This window comes from Elephantulus edwardii, unplaced genomic scaffold (genome assembly GCF_000299155.1).
Source record: "Elephantulus edwardii isolate Elephantulus edwardi_28Jun2011 unplaced genomic scaffold, EleEdw1.0 scaffold00370, whole genome shotgun sequence".
In the NCBI taxonomy this organism is placed as follows: domain Eukaryota; kingdom Metazoa; phylum Chordata; class Mammalia; order Macroscelidea; family Macroscelididae; genus Elephantulus; species Elephantulus edwardii.
Window position 1 is genome coordinate 403,690 of NW_006400120.1, and position 11,961 is coordinate 415,650.

The 11,961-nt window shown below is 39.7% G+C and overlaps 1 protein-coding gene across 1 annotated transcript in view; it reads right to left on the reverse strand.

Moving 5' to 3' along the window:
• Positions 1-11,961, reverse strand: part of SPEF2 (sperm flagellar 2) — a 331,758-nt gene that overhangs the window by 128,770 nt on the left and 191,027 nt on the right. The window contains exons 22-23 of the mRNA XM_006902126.1: positions 11,785-11,912; positions 10,880-11,018 (exon numbers count right to left, since the gene is read on the reverse strand). Coding sequence (XP_006902188.1) covers positions 10,880-11,018; positions 11,785-11,912 — 267 coding nt within the window. The remainder of the gene's footprint in view (positions 1-10,879; positions 11,019-11,784; positions 11,913-11,961) is intronic.

Sequence of the window (11,961 nt, forward strand, 5' to 3'; positions counted from 1 at the left end):
TCATTCTTATAATCTCTGATACACTTGAGCCCAGTACCACAGCCATTGTGTTGATCCATCTTGCTAAGGGTTGTCTTCTCTTTCACTGGCTCCCCACCTTTACAAGCATGATGTCCTTTTTCAAAGAATAGCCTCGCCTAACAATATGCCTAAAGTATGTGAGGCAAAGCTTCACCATCCTTGTCTCTAAAAAACACTTTGACTGTATTTTTTCTAAGATATATTTCTTTTTCTTTTGGCAGCCCATGGGACATTCTGCACTTTCCTGCAACACCACAACTCAAAGTCATTGATCTTTTTTTTTTTTTTTTTCTATCACACTATTCGCTATCCAGCTCTCAAATGCTTAGAAGTGATAGGAGAGACCACAGTCTGAATCAGGCACACCTTAGTCTTTAAGCTGGCATTATTGCTCTTTGGTACTTTCCAGAGGTTTCTGACAGGAGACAGTCCAAGAACTATTAGGTCTTTTGATTTCTTGACTTCTGGTACCGTAATCGGGAGCTGTCATGGCCTGGTGGGTACATGAATGACTACTAAGAAAAGATCTCGATGAAATATGGTTTTCACAATAATAATTTATTGAACCTTTATGATGATTGAGCACTTTCCTAAATGCCTTGCATGGATCACCTCACTCACCTCTGCATAACCAAGAGGAAAATTTTGGATAAGAAAATTGAGAAACAGGCCATTTTCCTGTGGTTTCAATACTGCAGAGTCAGGAATTATCCCCAGTTGTTTTATTCCAGTGGCTAGGATGAATTTTGTTCCTTTGATGCTGTATTTATGGAGCCCTCTGTCCTTGAAGTCCTCACCTGACTATTTTGTTTTCTTACTTGGTGCCAAGTTCACATAAAATGAAAATGTCTCAGGTGCTTTTCCGCCCCTCTCATCTCTTTTAAAAAATTATTCTGATTTTAACAAAAGTGTAAAGAAAATTTGCATTTTCACTCATTTATTGTTTCACATTTTCCACTTACCCTCTCCCATCCCCCAGATCACTTTAAAAAAGAAATAATTCACTGTTGCACAATTTCCTCCCTCCCTCTGCTTACTTTGCAATGTGCCTCTTATTCTGGCCTACTGTCATACAGATAAAGTATATTCCTTTTAAACAGTTCTTGTCCTCATCTGCTCCAATGCAGTGTTCATTATTTATTCCCCCAGGTCCTTTTGTTATAGCCACACAGTACACCTGATACACCATTATTTTAGAGCTGATCTCAATATGCTAGGGACCTTTCACAAGTACTCCACCAGGCACTCAGTATTAATTGACTTGTAATTAGTAAGTGTTTAAATGTTTTTAAAAGACAGAGGAATACCAAGGGGAATGTACAGCAGGAGAAGCCTGGAGTCTTGGCTTTCCTTTGTATTCTGCTGCTGACTCACGACAAAATCTGCACCAGTAACAGGCTCTCCATGGCTGAATTTTCTAATGGGTTAAATGAGGACAGTGCAAGAGAAGAATCTATTTCCTTTATTGGAACAGAACAAAATAGTACAAGGAATATTACTTGGAATAAAGAAAGATTAAGACAGTGAGTGGTTCTTCTAAGTTCACCCAGACTGTCACACTGACCTGTGTGTCAGTTAGCTGTGCTGTGTGACTTACGTATATCTGGGATGCTCAAAGCTGGGCCACTGATATTGCAAATACCAGCGGGCTCACTCATACAGTGAAGTGTCATGTCAAAACTAAGGCAAACGAAGGAAAAAGACCTGATGATCTGCTTTTCATAATTAGTCACAGAAACATCTGTGGGTATCAACAGCATGTTATCCAGTACAGCACTGGGAGATGAGGACCCTAAGCTGGAAGGCAATACACAACAGTTGCAGTTTTTAATTGGTTTATATTTTGCTGTGCATATTTTAAACAACAACAACAGCAACAACAACACACACAAACATATTTTGTTTAAAAAACATAATTAATAAACATTAAATGATAGGGTGCTACCTGAAACCAGACAGAGGTTTTGTGAGTCTGAATATAATGGATACATGGTCCTCTAGGTGATTGAAAATGAATGTGGAGTCAGGCTTTGAGAGCTCGGCTAAAGGTTTCTGATCTTATTTGGCAAAAATTAGGAAATAAGATTCTTGAATAATCAGAAGCTATGTTGTATTTAAGGAACTCCAGTGGTATAGCAGTCCATGGGATGTTCAGCATTCTCCAACACAATTCAAAAGTATCAGTTATTCTTCTGCCATCCTTACTCACTGGCCAGCATTCTGATGCATAGCAGGTAATTGAGAAGACCATGGCCTGAATTAGACATAATTTAGTCTTCAAACTGTTATAACTTTTCCTTAGTATTTTGGAGAGGTCCCTGACAACGGACTTGCCCAACTCAATATGTCTCCTGATTTCCTGGCTGCTGGTACCAAGAGTACCAATTGTTGATCCAAGTACAATGAAAATTACAGCTTCAATCCTTTCTCCATCTGTCATAATATTGACTGTTGGTCCTGTGGTAGGATCTTTGTTTTCTTGATGTTAAGATGTAACCCACACTGAAGGCTAGAATCTTTGATTTTCCGCAAGTGTTTTATATCTTCTTCACTTTCAGCAAGCAAAATTGTGCCATCAGCTTAATGGTTGTTGATGAGCCTTCCTCCAATCCTGATGCCACATTCTTGGTGTTGGAGAACACTTCATACCCTACGGACTGCCAAAAGAACAAACAGATATGTCTTGGGAAGATAGCAAAGCTTCATACTTTGGACATGTTACTAGGCAAGCCTGTTTCCTGGAAAGAGACATCATACTTGCAAAGATGGAGGGTCAGTGAAGGAGAGGAAGAATTCCAATGATGTGGGTTGACACAGTGACTTCAGTAATGAGCTCTAGCGTGTCAGAGATAACAAGGGTGTCACAGGATAGGGCAGGGTTCAGGTTGGATGTTCATAGTGTTGCCATAAGCCATACTAGACTTGATGGCACCTAACAACAAGTGATGATGTATGTTGCATTACTAACCAAAGGGCCATGCATCTCTAAAGGGTCTGAATCTACTGGTGGCTCAGTTCTGAGGGGAAAAGATGGGCCATCATCTCCTGTTGCAATTTAAAGTCTCAGAAATTCAGTAGAGGATCACTTTCATTTCATGGCTGTGCATGTTGTTTTTTGTGAATCCATCATAATTCATAGTAATCTTAAGAACAATAAGTCTGAACGCTGCCCTCCTGTGTCGCCATCATCATCTCTGATATGACTTGAGTCCATTGTTACCATCCTTTCTCTTTTTTCTGTCTTTGTAATGAGATTTTGCTTTCTTCATGCATGATGTTTTTGATATCATTTCACAACCTGCCTAGTCTCTTCATTCATTAGTGTTTAGTGTGTCAAATCTATTCTTCAGATGTTTTAAATTTACTCGTAATACATTAAAGGCCATATGCTTTGATTCTCATGGATGTTTTTTATTTCTTCAGCTTCAATTTGAACTTGCATATGTTACTTGATGGTCTAGTTCACAGTCAGCCCCTGGCCTGGTTTTGATGGTTGATACTGAGTTTCTCCAATGTATCTTCCTACAGATGGAATCAATCTGATTCCTGTGAAGTCCATCATGTGAAGTTTATGTATATATTCAGCATTTATGTTTTTTATTAAAAAATATTTGCAATAAATAAATCATTGATTGCACAAAATTCTAGTGTTGAATCTCTATCCTCATTTCTGTCACCAAGGTCATATTTTCCAAATACCAGTCCTTCTTTGTTTCCAACTCTTGCGTTCCAGTAACCAATTATTATTAATGCATATTTGAATAATTGTTGTGTGAACAGGAATTATTTGTATCCATATGGATAGTATCCAATCAGAGCACTGTTATTTGGGATGGATCTTGATACGTTCTTTTTAATAAAGAATACTATGCCATTATCATTTCTGGCATAGTAGATCATGTAATTGTCTGATTCAGAATGGCCAAAACCAGTCAATCCCAGCTTACGAAGGCTTAGGCCGTAAGTCTTTCTGTGTTCCTTTTTATTTTTGACAACTTTCATTTTCCAAGAGTCGTATTTTATATGTTCCTTGTTACAGTTATTATTGGGTATTTACAGTTGTTTCTCTTGGTTTTGAGTCTTGCCATAGCAGTAAATGGATCATTTTCATTGAACAAAAGCTTTACTCCTTCCATTTCATTACAACTAACTCTCATTTGAGGAAACAGCTTTTTGACAGTCATGTTTTGAGTACCTTCCAAGCTGAGGGGCTCATCTTTTAGCACTATATTCATCAATGTTATTCCCCTGGGCATAGAATTTTCAAAGGCCTGTTATTTCAGAAGTGGATGGCCCGTTCTGCTTGTCTTAGTCTGTGACCACCACAATGGGCTTGAGTATGACAGAGGTCATGAGGATGGTGTAAGATAGGGCAGGGTTCAGATCTGCTGCTCAAAGGGTTGTAATGAGTCATAGTCGATTTCATGGCACTCAAGAACATTGTTACACTCACTGTGTTAATCTTCCTCACTGAGGATGGTCTTCTCTTTGGCTGTTAACCTTTTTAAGTATGCCTTTTTCCAAGAACGGGCACTATCTGCCAACATGTCCAAAGTATATGAGATGAACTTTCGTCATTCTAGCCTCTAAGGAATATTCTTGCTCTACTTTCACTAAGGTGAATTTGTTTATTCTTTTGGCAGTCTGTTGTATATTCAATGCTCTATGTCAACACAATTCAAGGGTATCAATCTATCTTTGGTCTTCCTTAATCATTGTCCAACTTTCACATGCATAAGAAACAACTGAAAATATAATATCTTGGATCAGGTGCAACTTAGTCTTTAAACAATATTCTCGCTCTTTAGCACTTGGGAGAATTCTCTGACAACTGATCTACTCAATGCAACTCAAGATTTTTTTATTTTAAAATTTTATGTTATACTGGTTTGCATACAAAATTCATATCCATTGTGTTTCACACATTCCTTCATTTACAATGTGTTTCATACAATCATTCCCATACACTTGTATGAAATTAATCACCATTGATCTATGCCCATTATTACTCTGTCTTTTCAGGTCCTGACTGTATCATTCCCAATTCCGTCACTCTCTCTCTCCACCCACCAAAGTCTATGATCTTGTGATTTTTCTCTCCGACCACGCTCAAGACCTTAGCTCCCTCCCCTTCTCCCCTTGGGCCTCCTTACACATCTTACTATTTATCCTTCTATTGTTACAATAATTGTCATATGCAGTATTTGTCCTAATGCGATTGAATTAGTTCACTCAAATAAAGGTCTCCGGTCTGTCCCAGGTTATGTAGTGTTTTTTAAGATCATTGTTCCTGAGTGCTGCATACTATTCCATCACTTTCTTAATCCATTTGTTGGCTATTGAACATTTGGGTTGTTTCCATTATTTTGCTGTTATGAATAACACTGCTATGACATTAATAGAAATCTCCATTTATGTTTCAGTTCTAATTTCCTTAGCAGTAGAATCACTGGATCATATGGAATTTCTATGCTAGGGTTTTTTTTAGGAAACTATCTTCCAGAGTGGTTGTATCATTTTACAATTCTACCAACAGGGTATGAGAGTTCCAATCTCTTCACATCCTCTCCAACATTTATTGCTTGCTTGCTGTCCTGTTAAACTTTGCCACTGCTACTGGCGTGAGATGATGTCTCACTGTGGTTTTTATTTCCATCTCTCTGATTGCCAAATTTAGGTTAACAAAATTGAAGAAAGAAATAGACAATACCACAATAATGGTAGGAGACTTTAATATACTATTCTCATCAAAGGGTAGGTCAACTCAAAAGATATTTAATAAAGATACAGAAGATCTAAACTATACAATTAGCCAACTCGACCTTGTGGTTGTACTCAGGATACTGAAGAGCAATTATGTTCATTTAAAGACTAAGGGGTACCTGATCCAAACCATGATATTTTCACATGTACAATGAGAAAGACAATGAGAAAGACAGAGCAAAGAAGAATCAATGCCTTTAAATTATGGTGGTGGACAAGAATCTTGGATATCTCATGCCGAAAGAATAAAGAAATTTGCCTTGAAAGAAGTGTCAGAGTGATTCTTAGGGGTAAGGATAATATATTTCCAGGAGGAAGCAGTCCCTGGAGAGAGAGATAATTCTGGGAAAGGTAAGAGTGCTGGAGGAAGTGAGGAAGAGCCTCAGTGAGACGTGCAGCCATGGTGACTGCCACAGTGGGTTGGAGCATGACAGAGATTGTGAGGGTGATGCTGGATAGGTCAAGGTGAAGAGCTGCTGTTCACAGGGTGGCTACGGGTTGTAGTCAACTCAATGATACCTAACAACAACACCATACTTCTATTAGATAAGGTAGAATTCAAGACAAAATGTATATTGGAAGTTGAATATTTTATAAGAGAATGTATGATAGTATGGAAAGGAGCTTGTAGAAAAGTGAGTTAAGTGTTGGGTTGCTAACCAAAAGGTTGATGACTTGAATCCACCAGCCACTATGCAGGAAAAAGATGGGCAGTCTCTTCCGCTTATGATTTATAGCCTCAGAAATGCAATGGGATTGTTTACTGTGTCCTATAGGGTAACTATGAGTTAGAATTAAGTCCATGGCAATGAGTGAGACGTAAACACATAGTTATGCCTTATCATGTTCCTTTATGTATTAAAATGATGCTGTGTTTGAATAATAGTTTAATTATATGGCTAAGGGCAGTTGGGTACAGCCAACTAAGTTGACATCAGATACCAGCACTGTCACTTGTGATAGTGCCTGATTTACTATGCTTCATTAGCTATGTTTTTGTTATTAGGTGCCAACAAGTCAAGTATGACTCATACTTACTCTATGAACAAAAGATCTGAACCCTGTTCTACCTTGCACCATCCTCACATTTCCTGACACACAAGAACCCATTGGTGCAGTCACTGTGTCAATGAACCTGGTTGAGGGTTTTCTTCTCCTTTGCCGACCCTCCACTGTTCCCAGCATCATGTCCTTCTCCAAGAAATAGCCTCTCCAAGCAACATGCCCAAAGTATATGAGGTGAAGCCTCATCCTTCTTGCCTCCAAAGAGCACTCCGGCTGTACCCTCTCCAAGACATATCTGTTTGTTCTCTTGGATGTCATCATCTTAAAATGGGAATATTAACCACTCCTACTTTCAGGGGTTGAGAAATAGATAGAGTTGTTGTTTGCACCATCAAGTTGGAAATGACCCATAGCTGACCCTCTGGCAGGTTGTCAAAGGCAGTTAACTGCATGGGAGGAGATTGCCCTTCCTTCTCCCTTAGAGCAGCCAGTGGATTCAAATTGTATGCCTGCAGGACTGCAGTGCAGCTTCTTGCCATTAAGCCACTAGTACCACTAATACTTTATATTTTTAAAATGTACTTTGTAATAATATACAGCAAACTTTTGGAAGAACAAGGAAGAAGGATCAGTAGTTGGAAAAATATGTATTTAGTGATAGAAATGAAACTGGAGACAGAATGATAGCAATATCTTTTATAAGAAATGCTAGCAGTCACTGGAAGGAGGAGTGGCATCCACTTCCATAATAGCTTGCCTCTGGAAACCCTATGAACCTGGAGAGAGAATGAGAGACATCCAAGCATCGAGGACTCTCCTTCATAGGGTCGCTATGAGTCGCCTGAGACTCAATGGCACTTAACAACACAACACAACACAACACAACACAACAACAAGCAGCCACTATTCATATGGATCTCACACAGGAAGGCAGTTTTGTTTGCCTTCGCACATTTCACTGTGTCTCATTAATGAATTTACTTTACGTATAAAGTATTGAATTTTTCCAAAGAGTGTCTATTTCTAATTTTAAAGAGTCCATGAAATACTTAAAACATTTCTGTATTTCAAACTCAGAATCATTGCCTTTAATTTGGAACTAACTCATAGCTGACCTTCCAGCAGATTTTCAAGAGGTTGTAAACTGCATGGGAAGAGGTTGCCCATCTTTCTGCCGTGGAGCAGCTCATGACTAAACCACCTGCCTTTGGGCTCCCAGTGCAATTCTCTAACCTCTAGGCTACCAGCGCTCCCTTTTTCATGTTTAAGATAACAAAAACAGAAATTTTAAAATGAGAACCTGTAACTAATTCTCTGGCCACAGTGCTGCCAAATTGCTAGCAAGGGACAAAGAGCTAAAGCAGTAACAATGTTTGTCACTTGGACGTTTTTGTTATATGCCGTCGAGTCATTTGTGACTCATAGCGACCCTAAGTACAACAGCCCCAAACCGTGCTCTATCCCGTGCCAATCTCATTGCCTCCGACACACCCATCCTGATTACCCCAGCCACTGAATCAATCCACCTCATAGAGGGCCTTCCCCTCCTGCGGTGTCACTCTACTCTACCCAGCATGATGTCCCTCTCTAAAGACCTGTCTCTCCTTACAACATGTCCAAAGTATGTCAGACGAAGCCCCAGAATCCTTGCCTCCAAGGAGCAGCCTGGTTTAACCCTCTCTAGGTTGAATCTGTTTGTTTTCTTGGCAGTCCATGGTACATTCAATACTCTTCTCCAGCACCACAGCTCAAAGGCGCCAATTCTCCTTCTATCTTTCCTAGTCATTGTCCAACTCTCTGATGCATAACAAGTGATTGCAAAAACCATGGCCCGTATCAGGCGCACCTTAGCCTCCAGAGAGACACTGTTGCTCTTGAGTACTTTAGAGAGGTCCCTAACCGCAGACTTTCCCATCGCAATACGTTTTTTGTTTTTTTTATTTATTTCCTGGCTACTGGTGCCAAGAGTGTTGACCGTGGAGCTGAGCAAACTGAAGCTGTGAACACTCTCAATCTCTTCGCCCATCCATCCTGATGCTACCGATTGGTCCGGTGGTGAGAATCTTTGTCTTCTTGACATTGAGCCTCAGTCCATACTGAAGGCTGCAGTCCTTGACCCTCTGCAGTAAGTGCATGAGGTCCTCCTCAGTTTCAGCGAGCAAAGTTGTATCATCTACATAACGCAGATTGTTGATAGATCGTCCACCAATCCTAACATCATGCTGCTCCTCATAGAGCCCAGCCTCTTGGATAATCTGCTCTGCATACAGGTTGAAAAGGTATGGAGATAGGACACATCCCTGGCGTACACCCTTCCTAATTTTGAACCATGCAGTGTTGCCCTGCTCTGTTCTGACGACTGCCTCTTGGTCCAAGTATAGGTTTCGCATTAGCATGATTTAATGTTCTGGGATTCCCATTCTTCTCAGAGTCAGCCACAGTTTGTTATGATCCACACAGTCAAATGCCTTTGCATAATCAATGAAACACAGATAGACATTCTTCTGGTATTTTCTGCTTTCAGCTAAGATCCATCTAACATCAGCTACAATATCCCTAGTACCACGACCCCTTCTAAACCCAGCCTGGACTTCTGGCTGTTCTCTGCTGATGTACTGCAGGAAAGAAAAAATACTTCAGGGTTTTTTTTTTCTTGTTTGTTTTCATTAGGTCACATGATGGGTGGGGGGAGGGTCACATTAAGGAAATGGGAAAGATCCAGTGTCAAAAAAACAGTGTATACCAACTTTCTAAGTAAACCAGTATTAAACAAAAGTTTTATATTAAAAAAGAAAACATACTTCACAAGAACAGTGTTGCCAAAAGTGATATCAATACTGCAATTGCAAACTATTTGGTGACTGATCATAATAAAAAGCTAGGGAACACAACCAAACCTCTCCCCAAGGAGTTATTTTTGTTGCCATTGATTATTCTTGCCAGAGACTTCTCTACTTAATGTTCAGTTTAAATATTTTGCACTTAATCCTTTTTATTTGCCAGTTTGTCTACCAAGGACTAGACTCTAGTCTGGAGGTACAAGGATGGATAAAATTAAGTATTTCCTTCAGAGAATCACTTAAGTAAACCTTCTGGTTTTTTATTCAGTTACTTCATTCCCCTTTTTTTCCCCATTAATTGGCCATATCATTGCATTCAAGGGACGGGTGTGTGTGCAATACTAGGTGTGTGCAGAGTTCAAAACAAGATCATCCAATACCCTACTGTAAAGTTGATTCAAACTCACAGCAACTTTATAGAGAAGAGTAGAACCGCCTTATAGGGTTTCAGAGGCTCTAGCCTTAAGGTGCCCCTGATCCATGCCATGGTCTTTGTAATTACTTGCTATCTATCAGAGAGCTGGACAATGACTAGGGATTATAGAAGGAGAATTGATGCCTTTGAGCTGTGATGTTGGAGAAGAGTATTGAATATACCATGGACTGCTAGGAGAACAAGGTTCATCTCAGAGAGGGTGAGACCGACTGCTCCTTGTAGGCAAGGATTCTGAAGCTTCGTCTGACATAATTTGGACATGTTGCAAGGAGAGACCAGTCCTTGGAGAGGGACATCACGCTTGGGAGGGTGGAGGAACAGGAGAGGAAGACCCTCAATGAGATGGATTGATTCAGTTACTGGGGTAATGTCAGAGACAATAAGATTGGCACAGAATAGAGCAGGGTTTAGGGCTGTTGTATATAGGGTCGCTATGAGTTGCAGGTGACTTGACAGCACATAACAATAACAGTATTTTTTATGAGTTTTCCTATAATAATACTTTTGCCTTAGAGTTCTGCAGTCTGCTAGGTGGATGGTAAGTTGGAACCACTGACCTTTCTATTGCTAATCTCATGCTTAACCCAACACGTAATTATAACTTCTCATAAAGATGTTAGGAACCTACAAAGTAGGCATCAAAAAACCATCTGTGCACAACTTGACTTCTTTTTGCTGAAGTGCTGGCCACCATATTCTCATTTTGTCATTGTTCTTGAAAGTTGAAAGAGTTGAAAACGTGTCTCTCCTCATTTGTAAACTTATTAGAATTGGAATTTCGCTGGACAAGATTTGAAAGGGTGGGGCCACTTACATTCACTCTTTGGTGCAGTTCAGCCTTGGTTTCCTCATCTTCCCACAGATCGTCAGGAAGAGAGTTGAAATCAGCTTGCCAATGAGCCACAAAATCTTGCTTGTGATCTGGACGCATTAGAAATTGCTGGAAGTTTGTTCTGTAAGGCATTAGAAGATGAATTTTACAAGCCGTAGGGATTACATCTCAAAATTTAAGAAAACAAAAATCCTCACCACTGAGCCAATGGGTAAAGGCACAGTAGATGAACAAAAGAAAGAAATTGGTAATCATCTTGCTTGAATCTACAATCAATATTCGTGACAGCCAGGAAATAGACAGATATATTGCACTGTGAAAGTTTGCTGTCAGAGAACTCTCCAAAGTGTTGAAGAGTAATGATGTCAGTTTAAAGACTATGGTGGAACTGATCCAAACTGATCTTTTCAATTACTTGCTATGCATTGGAAAGTTGGACAGTAACTAAGAATGACAGAAGAAGAACCAATGCCTTTGAGTGGTGGTGTTGAACAAGAATACTAAATATCCCATGGACTGCAAAAGAGGACAAACAAGTATGTCTTAGAAAAGGGGCAGCCAGAGCGCTCCTTGGAGGTAAGAACTGTGAAACTTCGTCTCCTGCACAATATACTTTGGGCATGTTGTTAGAAGGGCCCTGTCCTTGTAAAAGATATCATGCTTGGAGAGGTAGAGGGTCAATGAAGGAGGGGAAGACCCTCAACAAGGTGAACTGACACAGCAACTGTAACAGTAGGTTCAAATATGTCAGAGGTGATGAGGATGACACCGGAAAGAACAGGATTTAGAGCCATTGTTCATAAGGTTCCTATGAGTTGTAGTCAACTTGACACTTCACAGCAACTACCTGTGAAATGGGAAATTCTAATTGTGGTAATTGTACTTACCTAATCTCATATAAATAAGTAATCACAGAATACTGGTCTTCTCTCAGGTGTCTCAGCACAGTTTTGATGTGATTTATGTAGGAACTTTCTATCAGTTGCCAGTAAGGTATTAAAAATGATGGTACTTCCTGTTACATGGTAAAAGATGAAATAATTATTATTTTACTATTATTATTA